At 35.0% G+C, this 16,088-nt stretch overlaps 1 protein-coding gene across 3 annotated transcripts in view; it reads left to right on the top strand.

Moving 5' to 3' along the window:
* The window catches only part of LOC149775653 (uncharacterized), a 283,048-nt gene that overhangs the window by 234,909 nt on the left and 32,051 nt on the right, over nucleotides 1–16,088 (top strand). For all 3 annotated transcript variants that reach the window (XM_089943843.1, XM_089943842.1, XM_089943844.1), the window contains 4 exons: nucleotides 888–1,019; nucleotides 5,129–5,340; nucleotides 12,365–12,449; nucleotides 14,739–14,777. In XM_089943843.1, the coding sequence (XP_089799969.1) occupies nucleotides 888–1,019; nucleotides 5,129–5,340; nucleotides 12,365–12,449; nucleotides 14,739–14,777 (468 nt within the window). The remainder of the gene's footprint in view (nucleotides 1–887; nucleotides 1,020–5,128; nucleotides 5,341–12,364; nucleotides 12,450–14,738; nucleotides 14,778–16,088) is intronic.

Raw genomic sequence — 16,088 nt, 5'->3', positions numbered from 1 at the left:
CATATTTGATTACCTCCAGTCTGTAATTCATTTTTTTATTGTACATTATGTCTGTATATTATAATACAACTCAACCCTGTGTGAGATGGGCCTTTAGCTCAAGCCTGTGTGAGATCAACAGTCCATTGAAAAAAAACATAAATTCTATCATTATGTTTTTAAAAAAAATAAAATTCCAGTTTCTTGAAACCTGTTAACACTATTGATGAATTTCTTGAAAAAGCTCAAATGAAGTGGAACCATATGTATATACTCACTTGTAAGACATGTTAGACCCTGAGCTGCTATTGCATAATGCAACAGCAGATCAAGGTATGTGTTTGTAACAAACTCCATAGATACAGTTCTCAGTTGGACTCAACTTATAAGTGAGTATATACGGTATGTAATCGATACAAAACCTCATTTGTGTTTTGCTCAGAGACAGGGGGGAGAGCTCATTTAATGTGGGATACAAATGTGCTTCAGCCTGATAGCCATGATGTATCATTACACCATATCCAAATCATTTTTCTTCTGCCGACTTGGAAATAAATAAATATTACATACTTATGTGGCTAATACATACATAGTTTTTGTGGTTAATGTATAATATGTACATAGTTGTTGATGTTGTTGTAGGGTTTAACACCATTTTTCAGCACATGATAGGCTATACATGGCAGCCAGTATTAATGGTGGAGGAAGAACCTGGGGAAAACCCCGGAAAGAACCACTGACCCACGAGAAGCTACTGGCAAGCTTTCTCACATACCCACATTAGCCGAATCCGAGACTCAAACCCATGCAGACAGAGGTGAGATGGCAGTGATCCATTTGAAAAAAAATTATGAATGAACCGGTTCTAAGAAATGCATTAAGAGATTTTGTTAATTTTTTAATTTCAGCAACTAGAAGACTCAAGGGTGCAAAATAAACAGGTTGTCCATGATAAGCTGATTGCTGTGGCCCGGGCAAAGGAGCTGATGAGACAAGAGCACTTGTCTGATGTAGACCGCATTAAGGAGACATTGAAACAGGTTGAGAATCAGTCTTTCAGTTTACCTATCTGGTCAGTGGGCTACTTTTAGGTCATGCTTTATGCAGTGAGATGAAAATTTGTAGTCTGTATAGTTTAAAAAACAAGGACTTTAAGTCACATTATTAGGGCTCTGCATGACAAGGTCATTTAAGGTCATCTGTAATCATGTCCATCATCTGTCACTACATCTCACCATCTCAGCAATTTGGCTTTGATAAGATGATTTTTTGAAGAATAATTGGATGAGACCTTAAAAGATTTTGATTTTCATGATTTAGTAGATTGAAGCCCCTGATTGCTCTAACATTTCTTTTCATGATTTAGTAGAGTTACAGCCCCTGATTGCCCCAACACCTAACTCTGCAGCATACCTTCACTTGTTGGATTTCAAGCAAATTTGACAAGCAGCCTTGTACTGATGAGACCTTGCGTGGGTTTGATTCATTCCACAGCATCATTTACATTAATAATGGACAGTATTCTCCTTTTACCTGAATTTCTCTCTGGCCTGAAGGACCAGCAACTCTGAAAAGTTCCTGGTCCTCCAAAACATTTAATGATGATCCTGATCTGTTTTTCATAATCCTTTCTATATTTTAATCTGGTTTTACAGACCAGCCACTACAGTTTTTGTTAACCTAGCTTAAAGATTATCAGCATAGGAGTGGTGGCAGGCACAGATCTCAAATGCTGGTTATGGGACCTGATTTCTTGTTCTTCTGACACTGGTTTCAGAAAAATAGATTCTTTGATTTTTCTTTTCAGTTTACAGGACCTTAAAATAATTCCATTTACAGCGTTTGTGGACATCATTTACAGAAACTCCAACCCATAATTGCCTTCTTGTGACTTAGATTTCAGCAGCCTAATTTTACTAAGGAAAGTTTAGTTTTAACAAAATTCAACATTCAGCTTTATATTGATGAGACCTTGAATGAGTGTTTGTCAACATAGTTTACAGGAATTATGGCCCCTGACTGCTGTATCCAAAACTCTGGTTTCAGCTGGAAAACTTGAATGAAACTTGTAGGATTTCAACCAAATTTGAAATGCAGCTTTATTTTGATGAAGGATTGAAGGACTTTTTTATTTTCTTTAAGATCATTTGAAATTATGCCTTTGGCACATTGGAGTAGCAAACTTGTGGTTTAGTTGACACAACCTCACCGCTATGTCATTCTTTGTGTGAAATTAGTTTTCCCACACACTTTTCATGGAAAGTTTGTTACAAACAGTTCTGGCACAGTTGCAGCAAGGTTGCAGTACACATTTCTAGGAAACTTTTACAACAGTTTTGGCACATTTCTAACACACAAGTGGTAGATTTGCTGCCTCTTTCTGGCACATTTCTGGTTTTTCTATGGTATAAGAATAATGTGATTTTTATTTTAAAAAATTTATTGAGCATAAGAGCTAATTTTCATGCAAATTTTATTGATGCTAAAAGTATATGTTGCAATGATCATTGTAGAAAAACTGATGAAAACCTGGAAAGGCTTTTCCAGAAGTTTTCAAGATTTAACCAGCATTGTAGAAATTAGTACCCACAGTTTCTAAGGTAATGTGTTTTTTCCTCTGGATGTGAAACTAATGTGCAGAGATATTGCATGGTCGCTGGATTCTTGCAGAAAAAGCAGACAGTCAACCAACTTTTAAAGCCCAGTGGAAAATAGATCATGTAATTACTTGTCGTTCCTGCAAATGTATTGCAATTTTAGATAACAAAAGATGTCAGTGTATTTACTATATTTTCTGCTTGTTTCCAGGGGAAAACAATGACTAAGTTTTCAGCTATCTGAAAACATTAATAAATGTTTAATTCATTGTCTAAAACTAAATAAACAAAGACTCCAGATTTAAGTCAAACACCAAAATATTGACCCATATTAATTAAAACTGACATTACATGCCTAGTTTCAGCTAATTTATATCAGTCCACAAGAAAATGCAAGCAAATTATAAAATGCTTCTTTGCAAATAAATACAAACTTCTCACCAGATGTTGCCTTAAACACTACCAATGCATGTACAAATCATTTGTCCCCATACCTAGCTATTTTTCTAAAATGTATGTTCTATTATTTTAGAGACGAATATTTAATGAAAAGATGGATACATTTACTATGAAAAAACTAGATCCATTTAAGCTAAAGCATTAAATTTTCTATTTTATATATCACTTTTTGGCACAAAGTTTCCAAAGCTATGTTAAATCAAGAAAAAGACAACTTTGTGTGGGGTTCAAGCACCTTTCAAGCTGTGGAAACAATGGTATTATCTGAGTTGTGAGGGGAGATAAATGTAAGAAATATGACATGAAGCACAAAATCAATTTGGCTTTAATAACTCCAAACGATATGATTTTGAACTAGGTCATTGTTTAAATAAGTTATTATTCAATGTCAAGGTCACAGTCATAGAAAATATGCATTAAGGCTTTGGCTAAAGTTTAATTTTTCATTCGCTTATATTTTTCAACCCTTGATGGACTTTGCCATACTCAAGGTGAGATTAACATGTTCCTGAGACAGTTCATTCTGAAACATGCTTGTACACCCATTTGACTTTGGAGTCAAGGTTGCAGACATAGGAAATTTAAAGGTTTTGATTAAAAGTTTTATATGTCTACCATAAATCAGAGCATGTTATTTTGTTATTGTGTCTGTCCATCCATCTGTTGCCAATTTGGTTTCTGCACCATCAACAGCTACCAAATATTCCAATCTATTTCACGGTCAAAATATTCAAGGTCATGATTGAATGAAAAGTGTTTCAGCACAATAACACCAAGACCCAGTTTCACTAAAATTCTAATTATATATCCTCTATTTGAGATTTTACATAATCAAACTTGTACAATATCAATATTTTTGTCAGCAGTAGAAATAGTGGAGAGGTCCAAGATCCCTTTTTTTTTTTTAAAATGTAAGAGATTAAGAAACATTTTTATTTTTGTAAAAAGAGGTAAGAATTTTCCTAAGATTTGAGAAATATTCTCAGAGATAAGACAAGACTCCTTTGAGGAAAGTTCCAGATTTTATTAATTTTAATACATAATGCCTGTTGAATGTTGTGAAAAGAAATGTCAGTTTGAGGAAGAAAGTTTTAGATGTTAGGAGAAACTGGGGTAATTTTTGACCATCTACAGTTACAAAACTTTGTGGATGGTTTCCACTTGGGATGGAAGAAGCCTTTGCATTTAGGGATTAAAAGGGGAATGGTCAACATCACTCTGATTGTAAGAAAAAAATTGTTTATATGCATACATTTGATGGAAACTTTATAGAAGACTATTAAATATGCTGTGGGTGAATAATGTCCCTTTGATGGTACTGTTGTTTCATATGCTTCTATTTCCTAAACCCTTGATGGATATTCTTCATATATTTTATTGTTTTAATGAAAAAAAGGCAAATCAATCTATAACATGCTTATTTAAACTTTTGACCTTGGGATAAAATTTTAAATTTTTGACCTTGGAATCAAGGTGATGCATTTTGCAGCAATACTTTGATTATGGGGGTCAACAAGCAGGCCTAGGCTATCTTGACCTTTCACAGGTCAAATACTTTGTAAATAGAGATTTTCCAACATCATCATCAATTATGATACACCTACATTTTGTGAGAAATACATTTTGATACACAAAAGATGATATTTGAGCCACAGTCAGTTCACTCTTCTTTTGTTTGACTGAAACAACCACATGGATGTGGTTGGGTGTATAAGCTAAAGAACAGTTAGGGACAGATCCACTGTACTGCAGGTCTGGAAAATGGACTGACATAAAGAAAATCTGGTTCCAGTTTCCATAGTCAGTCTCATGAATTTGTCATTGTATTATCTGAATTTTTACATAATTTCAGATAAGTATTTACAATTGTGCATATCTTGGAGACACTTATTTGTAAATTACTCTCATATTTTCAATTTATTGTATGCTATATCTATTTTTACTTCATTCAAAAATTTATACAATTTCAGATTTCATGAAATGTGTCTTGAATTGTCTATACAAGAATTTGATGAAGGGACTGAATTGGCTAAATTCAAAAACATTTACAGTAATTAAATGTGCAATAATAAAATGTTGTGATTCGTCTCCAGGAACATATGAAAGAGTTGGAGAAAATGCATGAAAAGATCCGTATTCAGGAAGAGGAACTCCATCAGCTTCGTGCTGAGAGGGCAAACCGACTTCGTGCTGAGAGGGATACCCTTGACCACACTGAAAGAACCCTGGTTGATGAGGTCAATGAGGAATGTCTGAGGACAGCAGCAGTATTGGGAATTTCTCCCAGGAAAGTTCATCTTTCCAGGTAAAAGGAAGTTTTCTTTTAATTTGACTTTTATTTGGGGTGAGTGGGTGTGCTACAACTTACAGATTAAAAACACTAATCTGTGAAAAAAATGAGCATCTTTCTTTAGTATATTATAGTATTTTGAAAAATGATGTTATTTGTACAACCATTGAAAATAATAACCACAAAATGAATTATCATTATTTGTAAACATCATAACAGTACAAGACAAACATTATGTTTATAAGAGAAACCTATAATGACAGTATTAGAGACCTATAATGGCTGTATGAGAGATCCATAATGACAGTATGAGACACCCATAATAACAGCATGAGAGACCTATAATGACTGTATGAGACACCCATAATAACAGTATGGGATACCCATCATGGCTGTATGAGATAACCATCATGGCTGTATGAGATAACCATCATGACTGTATGAGACACTGATAATAACATTATGAGACAAGCCTTATCATAGGTATTTGATTGTGAAATTCATCATTTTCTTCATTAGCTTTTCAAGTAAAGCTGTTCTTGAGAGACCATCCTGTCTGCCAGCAAAAGGTGGTCAGTCAAGACAGATGGTCTCTTATAAACAGGTCTGTGCAGGATGAGAGACAATCTCTTCTGCCAACAAAAAGTGATCAGACAGGACAGATGGTCTCTCATAAACAGGTCTGTGCATAAGGGCCAGTTTTCAAGGTTGAAATTCAAATGTTTTAAGAAGCAAAAATACCAGTGATTACCATGCATATGTTTTGACCATTAGTCATCGTTTTTCTTCAGACATTACATGTATTAATATAAGTATATAGTACAAAAATACATTAGTCATACATATTATAATTTTGGGTACAAATTTGTGTTCAGTCTATTGGTATTATGGCATATGAATGGTAAAATGCACTATAAAGTCTATTGGTATTATGGCATATGAATGGCAAAGTGCAATATAAGGTCTATTTGTATTATGGTATATGAATGGAAGTGCACTATAAGGTCTGTTTGTATTATGGCATATGAATGGCAAAGTGCACTATGAGGTCTATTGGTATTATGGCATGTGAATGGCAAAGTACACTATAAAGTCTATTGGTATTATGGTATATGAATGGAAGTGCACTATAAGGTCTGTTTGTATTATGGCATATGAATGGCAAAGTGCACTATGAGGTCTATTGGTATTATGGCATGTGAATGGCAAAGTACACTATAAGGTCTATTGGTATTATGGCATATGAATGGCAAAGTGCAATATAAGGTCTATTGGTATTATGGTATATAAATGGAAGTGCACTATAAGGTCTGTTTGTATTATGGCATATGAATGGCAAAGTGCACTATGAGGTCTATTGGTATTATGGCATGTGAATGGCAAAGTACACTATAAAGTCTATTGGTATTATGGCATATGAATGGCAAAGTGCAATATAAGGTCTATTTGTATTATGGTATATGAATGGAAGTGCACTATAAGGTCTGTTTGTATTATGGCATATGAATGGCAAAGTGCACTATGAGGTCTATTGGTATTATGGCATGTGAATGGCAAAGTACACTATAAGGTCTATTGGTATTATGGCATATGAATGGCAAAGTGCAATATAAGGTCTATTGGTATTATGGTATATAAATGGAAGTGCACTATAAGGTCTGTTTGTATTATGGCATATGAATGGCAAAGTGCACTATGAGGTCTATTGGTATTATGGCATGTGAATGGCAAAGTACACTATAAAGTCTATTGGTATTATGGCATATGAATGGCAAAGTGCAATATAAGGTCTATTTGTATTATGGTATATGAATGGAAGTGCACTATAAGGTCTGTTTGTATTATGGCATATGAATGGCAAAGTGCACTATGAGGTCTATTGGTATTATGGCATGTGAATGGCAAAGTACACTATAAGGTCTATTGGTATTATGGCATATGAATGGCAAAGTGCAATATAAGGTCTATTGGTATTATGGTATATAAATGGAAGTGCACTGTAAGGTCTGTTTGTATTATGGCATATGAATGGCAAAGTGCACTATGAGGTCTATTGGTATTATGGCATGTGAATGGCAAAGTACACTATAAGGTCTATTGGTATTATGGCATGTGAATGGCAAAGTGCACTATGAGGTCTATTGGTATTATGGCATGTGAATGGCAAAGTAGACTATAAGGTCTATTGGTATTATGGCATATGGATGGTAAAGTGTACTATAAGGTCTATTGGTATATGGTTAACTATAAGGTCTACTGGCATTATGGCATGTGAAATGCAAACTTAACTATAAAGTAACACTTACTTATCCTGTGTATAAATTCTAAAGATAGCTATCATGACACTTGCTCAATAAATATATTTACAGCCAAAAGCTAAAGCCTAAGTAACTGATAATTTTAACAATAATTAGATCAACTCTCTAAACAAAATAATATTACATGAACAGATGACAAGGTCTCTGACTTTGGCATATTTAACCTTGTGTATTGGTTTTAATAACAGCATCATCAATTAAGCAATACAAATTATAGACATTTACAATAACTTTAGAACAAACTCATCCTGAAAAAGCAAATAACTTTATAAGAGATGAAGGCAAACACTTCATTCACTCCAAGCATTATGTATTGTAATTCGACAAACTATTAAGACAGTACCTGTCATGCTGAAAGCAAGGTGATTAAGGTAGTACCTGTCACACTACAGTGAAAGCAGGTAGATTAAGGTAGTACCTGTCACATTACAGTGAAAACAGTTTGATTGGGGTAGCACCTATCACAAAACATTGAAAGCAGGGTGATTAAGGTAGTAACTGTCACATAACATTGAAAGCAGGGTGATTCAAGTAGTACCTGTCACACTACAGTGAAAGCAGGGTGATTGAGGTAGTAACTGTCACATAACATTGAAAGCAGGGTGATTCAAGTAGTACCTGTTCACACTACAGTGAAAGCAGGGTGATTAAGGTTGTACCTGTCACATTACATTGAAAGCAGGATTAAGGTAGTGCCTGTCACACTACAGTGAAAGCAGTGTGATTAAAGTAGTATCTGTTACACTAAAGTGAAAGCAGGGTGACTGAAATAGTGCCTGTTACACTACAATGAAAGCAGTGTGATTAATGTAGTATCTGTCACACTAAAGTGAAAACAGGGTGATTAAAATAGTGCCTGTCACACTGCAGTGAAAGCAATGTGATTAAGGTAGTATCTGTCATACTAAAGTGAAAGCAGGGTGACTGAAATAGTGCCTGTTACACTACAGTGAAAGCAGTGTGATTAATGTAGTATCTGTCACACTAAAGTGAAAGCAGGGTGACTGAAATAGTGCCTGTTACATTACAATGAAAGCAGTGTGATTAATGTAGTATCTGTCACACTAAAGTGAAAGCAGGGTGATTAAAATAGTGCCTGTCACACTACAGTAAAAGCAGTGTGATTAAGGTAGTATCTGTCATACTAAAGTGAAAACGGTGACTGAAATAGTGCCTGTCACACTACAGTGAAAGCAGGGTGATTAATGTAGTATCTGTCACACTAAAGTGAAAGCAGGGTGACTGAAATAGTGCATGTTACACTACAGTGAAAGCAGTATGATTAATGTAGTATATATCACACTAAAGTGAAAGCAGGGTGATTAACATAGTGCCTGTCACACTACAGTGAAAGCAGTGTGATTAAGGTAGTATCTGTCACACTAAAGTGAAAGCAGGATGATTAAGGCAGTGCCTGTCACACTACAGTGAAAGCAGTGTGATTAAGGTAGTATTTGTCACACTAAAGTGAAAACAGGGTGACTGAGATAGTGCCTGTCACACTACAGTGAAAGCAGGGTGATTAAGGTAGTATCTGTCACACTAAATTGAAAGCAGGGTGATTAAAATAGTGCCTGTCACACTACAGTGAAAGCAGTGTGATTAAGGTAGTATCTGTCACACTAAAGTTAAAGCAGGGAGATTAAGGCAGTGCCTGTCACACTACAGTGAAATCAGGGAGATTTTGGCAGTGCCTGTCACACTACAGTGAAAGCAGGGTGATTAAGGCAGTACCTGTCACACTAAATTGAAAGCAGGATGACTAAGGCAGTGCCTGTCACACCACAGTGAAAGCAGTGTGATTAATGTAGTATTTGTCACACTAAAGTGAAAGCAGGGTGATTAAAATAGTGCCTGTCACACTACAGTAAAAGCAGTTTGATTAAGGCAGTATCTGTCACACTGAAGTGAAAGCAGGGTGATTAAGGCAGTGCCTGTCACACTACAGTGAAAGCAGGGTGATTAAGGCAGTGCATGTCACACTACAGTGAAAGCAGGGTGATTAAGGTAGTATCTGTCACATTACAGTGAAAGCAGGGTGACTAAGGCAGTGCCTGTCACACTACAGTGAAAGCAGTGTGATTAAGGTAGTATCTGTCACACTGAAGTGAAAGCAGGGTGATTAAGGCAGTGCCTGTCACACTACAGTGAAAGCAGGGTGATTAAGGCAGTACCTGTCACACTACAGTGAAAGCAGGGTGATTAAGGCAGAATCTGTCACACTAAAGTGAAAGTAGGGTGATTAAGGCAGTACCTGTCACACTACAGTGAAATCAGAGTGATTAAGGCAGTACCTGTCACACTAATGTGAAAGCAGGGTGATTAAGGCAGTACCTGTCACACTTAAGTGAAAGCAGGGTGATTAAGGCAGTACCTGTCACACTACAGTGAAAGCAGGGTGATTAAGGCAGTACCTGTCACACTAAAGTGAAAGCAGGTTAATAGGACCTCATGTTATGATTTCATTTGCATTTGCAGATTTTTCAACAGATAAAGAAGCATTACAAACCTTTGCATCAGTGTTTGCTAAGTTTTTAAAGACTAAATGATTTTGATTATTATGGCACTACATGGGTGGTTTTTGACAAGTATGAACATCTGATTTATGGTCTTTGGTACACAACTTAACTATATAAATCTAATAAAACCAGTAAAGAGACCAAATATTTTTATTCATTTTTATTTGTTGTACATCATGATTTGGAACAATCTGCATTCTACCTGCAGACTCTACTCAGTAATTGTGGTTACAAGTAAAGTCTGTAGTGTTTATATCTTGCAACTGACTGGTTCATATTGGTATTGAAATATGTATTTTGACCCAAAAGTCATATGGTTACCAGTCAGGTTTAGCAGGTGGTCTCATGCCTTTGCATTGATATAGTAAAATTTACTTGTGTATGATTATTTCGGTCATAAGAGACAGGTTGTTGTTGATAGTATAGGTTGATCAAATCAGGCTTTTCTTTACATGCGGTATTCTTATTAATATAAAAACATAGCTCATTTCAGCTCATCAGAAAATGTATTCTGTTTTTACAAGATTTTATCATCCTAACAGTTCTATTGTTATGTTTAAAAGTGAATGGTAGAAGTGAATTGTGTTATAGGAAAATGTAACATAACATTTCTGCATGTATCTACATCTCACATCCAATTACAACCAGCATAGATGTAGATGTACCATTGTATCATGTGCTGACAGATAAGGGTTGATGCTGTTTGATTTAAATGGTAAGTTGAAAAAATGGATGATAAACTGATTGGCTGCTATATTATGTAACTGCAAATCCAGGTCCCATATCGTAGAACATCTAGAGCAAGAATCTCAGACTGAAGTTAAGAGTCAAGAAACTTTGACATTCTGTAACTCAGTTTATAGAATAAAGCTAGAATCATAGAATGTTCGGATTTATTATATGCCAGGATCTATTACAGAATTAAAAATATTGGTGTGAATCCCCCATGCCATTTCAAAAAAGGGGTAAATCTTCTGAATATAGGAGGATTTTAATGAAGAAATAAATTAGGGTTTACAAATATAATGCACACTTTTGTATTGATTTTTCAGTATGACTTTTTAAAAAATAGGCAAGAGTACCACAAGCATAAATTCTAGAATAGACCCTGGACATCATAGGCACTGCATATCATGTCATGATGTCCATCCATCCATCCATCCATCCATTGGTCCATCCATTCATTGGTCCATCTAGCAAGCTAGAAACCAATACATTTCATGCTCTGAAGTTCAAAGGCAAATTTTGGAACAAAAAAAGGAAATTTTTTTTCAAATAGTAACTCAGCTTGTATTCTAGATATCTTGACCAACCTTTATAAATAGCTTACATTTTAAATAAGGGAGACAACCATTGATTGGGGTAAAAAGTCAGGGTCATGATTACTTAATGATGAAAATGGTTTCTTCATTGTATCTTGAATTCTTTATCACCTGCTTTGACCACACTTAATGGCTGGCTTGTCAAAAGGTCAAAAAATGGGGGTTACAGGGGCTGAAAGAAGGAAACAATGTCAACAAAACTTCTTAGGTTCAATATCACATGCCTTGACTAAACATTTTAGATTGTTTGCATTTGAGAAAAAAAGACACCCATTAATTTGGGTTAAATGGTTATGGTCAAAAAGACTTGATAGAGGAATGGTTTGCAGAAAATAACTGTGTCATAAACAATGACCATATTTTATAGATGAGTTGCATTTGAGACAAGAAAGGCACCTGTCAGTTTGGGATCAGTAGGTCAAAAGGTCAAGGTTACCAAGGCAGATCAAGATCACCAAGGGAGGATGAAGAAACTGGTTTCAGCAAACTTAATTCAGTTCTCTGCCTTCTACCTTGATCATATTTTTGGGATGGCTTGCATTCAAGGCAAGGATGCCATCTATTGATTTTGGATTCAAAAAGTCCAGCATCCAACCAATGAAAGATGGTCTTTACATAAAAGAATTATCATAATAGTATTTACCACATGGAGAGCATATGACATTATATGTGTTGTACTCTTGTTTTAACTTATGCTTATCTATAAGAATGTAACATTTCCATGATGTATATGTACCATAAGTACTGTATATGATTTTGGGGTTTTGTTTTTGGCCTGAAGTTTCTTGCTCCAAAATGTTAAGAGAATACTGGACCAGTCTGAGCTACTTTTATATGGATGCATAGAATGCATAAGTTAATACCATACATTTTCTTGCAGTTATCGAGCTGACAATGGTTATGTACCAGTAAATACCTTCAATGGTACAAAGTCAATGAGAATTACACCTACAATAGCTGCACTGGTAAGAAATGTTGTCTTTGTGTATTAATACTCAGAAAAGTGTTGTGCATGTCCATGTGATTTTCTATCATGTAACTATTTCCATACATTTTTTTTATAATCAGGTTGAATCAAAGCATGTTAAGTTATAGTTTATGCCAGCAAATACAAATATCTTAACCAACATATGTAGATGTAATATTTTTGGATTTTGCTTATGATTTCCTGAAATGTAACTCATTTAATTATAACCATGTAATTTACAGTGTAATCTAGGAAATCTATATGGCTTATGTGTTTGATATGAACAACTTATTGTCAAGTCTGCTTTGGCAGAAGTTTGACATAGCACTCAATTTGGCATCTGGGTGTGTCCATTCATATCTCTTCAACCACATCCAAGATTTACCTCAATAGGTAAGATCTACTTTATGTTTATTTGAGTACCATTTCATTCCATCCTCATTTGATTTGGAATATAACTTCAGTATGTGATTATTATTATGTTGTATCATCCTGGTTCATGGGTCACCCCATGCAGTGTGGATTTCTCCCATTTCTTTCACAGGGATAGCATAGTAACCTTGAGGTTAACCTTGATGTTTAGTCTCTTTGGTTTGCTTATATTTTAGTATTGCAGTCACTTTCTAAAGCACAATTGGCCTCAGAGTCTTGTTACTTGGTATACCATTTTATGAAAGTAGGCCATTGTGATCTACATTTCATGTTTCACAGAGTTTTGTTAACCTTTTTTGTTTTCCTCAGTTTCTTATGTACAGTTGGTTAAGGGGTCATGCAAATTGGTTCATGGATACATTTTGTTGGGTAAATACCAAATTTACAAAAGTTTTGCAGTTTGACCTAGGTTTCTTGCTTCAATGACTTTGTTAAAAATGTCTATTTTGGTAAATTACTTGGGTACTGCTTGTCACAGAGTTGTGGCAGATTGATATATTGATATATTTGTATGGTTGTTACAACTTTCTACCAAAAGTAGGTCAAAATTTTCTATAATTCATGCTTGGGTCATCTCAGTGGGTGAGGGTTTCTTCCTCTTTTCACATTAAACTTGAGATTAACTTGATTAACAAAGTTATATACTTTCCTTATTTTAGAGTAATGTGATCAGTTTTTCAAGTACAGATGGCCATGAAGTTGTGTAATGTGCTATGGAATATATCTTGATGCATGTACCAGGTTATCAAAATAGGCCAGTGTGACCTACATTTCATGCTTAACTGACTTTGGTTAGATCTTCCTGTTAGCTTAGTTTCTTATTTACACTTAGTTAAGGAATTATGCAACTTTGTTGGTGGATAACTCTGGTTTAGTAAAGTACCAAATCACCAAGAACAGAGAATTTGGCTTAGATTTCATGCTTCAGTTGCTTTAAGGTTTGAGTTTTGGTTAGATTCTTGGCTATCATTGGTCACTTAGTCATGGAAATTTATACGTTGATTTGTCTTGGTGCGTGCAACATTTTTTCACCTAAAAAGGTCATTATGACCTTTATTTCATGCTTCTATTACTTGTTAGTTTCATGTTCACTGTTGGTCTAAGTGTAAAGCAGCCTGGTGCAAATATGTACTCATACTAGTTCAAGACCAGTCTGCCACCAGTAGGTTACATTGACCTATTATTGAGCCTACATTAGCAGAAACTTGAGATAGTTACCATTTAGACAACAGTGTGCTAGTCATTCTGTATGTCCAAAGAACAAGCTAGATAAACGGTGGACGTGGAATATATCTTGCAGGCAGGTTTGGCGTGCAAGCCATGGCCAACTTCTTGCTGTAAAATAGAATTGCACATTGATTGTGATAAAAATTACATGATATTAGTTATAAACAAAAAATATTAACAAATCTTGTATAAATGTCCATATGTCTGACATGGCTGTTTAAGAGCAAAGAGAATCTATGGGCATGTACATAATTAGGAAAAAAATTGTTGATATGAGAGTTAGTATTGTAGGTTTGGTCTGCTGCCCAGTCTTCATATTTTCAAAATAAAAATGAGCCAGTAAATGAATACAGTAAATGAGTACAGTCAAAGTTGGTAATCCAGATGACATAAATATCCAAATATTTTGAAACATAAAGGCCAATTTTTTGAAAAAGATTTCTTCTTTTGTTCTTAGGAGTAATTCATAAAATTAACACATGCATGCTGTTAATAGTCACACTGCTTACTTTAGAGAGTTCACTGTATTGATAAGGAAGCCACCCACACTGGAAACATAATTATACCACCGCCATTATTCATGCACTTTTCAATATTTCTAAGCATAGCATCATAATATTTCTTTAAGCAAGATAACCTGGCTGTCTTTGATAGTACCCTGGAAGAGGTTTGTGTGTGAGAAACCTCAGGCCCTTGATTCACTAAACTTGTTCAACTCCTTATTTCTTCAAATTGAGATTTTTTAAATTTATTTATGGATGGTGAATCCTTGTAAATTTTGCTTAAAGTTACGCTATTATATAGTAACTTCAATGTACAGTGTAAAAATTACATACAGTGATAAGATTAATTATCCCATAAATTTCTTGGTTATTTTTTCCAAGATGTCATTTTATCCCTTTGCCACTGAACTTATGGAGTGATATAGTGGTTTTCCCATTTGTTTGTGTTTGTACATTCACATATTCTTTTGTGACATAGTTTTCATGCTTGTATGACTTTCAGATATATTCCTTTATACCAGTCTGTATATTGTCACCTACTCCAGAGTGGCAAGGGGACCAGTCTGTATATTGTTCAGAGTGGCAAAGGGATTTGTGTTTTGTGAGTCAGTAACAGTTTCTTAAGGAATGTCATCTGAAGCATTGGCTCTAAATTAAGGCTGTTTTCATTTGTTTGAAATTAATCTTTTGAAAAGTAACATCTGTTTTAAGTATTTTACATGTGAATGATTTATTAGGTCCCACCATATCTATGGAGCAGCATACAGTTTACCCCATGTGTGTCCCATCAAATTTCATCACATCTGTTGCCTTTTATTATGTCCCACCATGTCACATCTGTTACATCATTTCAACTCAATAACTATTAGCATGTACCACCATGTCACATCTGTTGCATCATTTCCACTTTAATAACTTTTATTATGTCCCACCGTGTCACATATTTTACATCATTTCAACTCAAAAACTTTTAGTATTTCCCACCATTTAACATCTGTTGCATCATTTCCACTCAACAACTTTTATTATGTACCACCATGTCACATCTGTTGCATCATTTCCACTCAACAACTTTTATTATGTACCACCATGTCACATCTGTTGCATCATTTCCACTCAGTAACTTTTAGTATGCCCCACCATATCTATGGAGGGAGTATACAGTTTTACCCATGTCTGTCCCATCAAGTTGTGGCCCACCATGTCACATCTGTTGCGTCATTTCTACTCAGTTACTTTTAAAGTTTTTGCTGGATTGAATCCAAATTGAGTATGAAGTTTTTCATTATGAAAACCAAGGTCAGGTTTTGATTTTCTTTCTTTTCTGACAAACAAGTTTTAGAGTTATGGTTCCTCTTTGACTTGAAGCTTTGCCTTTCAGATGCATCACATTGGCATTGGCATCAATGGCTTATGGCCACATTTCTAGTCAGTATAGAACTGACTGGGATTTTACTTTAAAGCAGGTGATGTTT

This window comes from Sinohyriopsis cumingii, chromosome 19 (genome assembly GCF_028554795.1).
Source record: "Sinohyriopsis cumingii isolate HCF-2022 chromosome 19, ASM2855479v2, whole genome shotgun sequence".
Classification (NCBI taxonomy): Eukaryota; Metazoa; Mollusca; class Bivalvia; order Unionida; family Unionidae; genus Sinohyriopsis; species Sinohyriopsis cumingii.
Note: the sequence above shows the minus strand (reverse complement) of the source record. Positions and strands in the feature narration are given on the sequence as shown.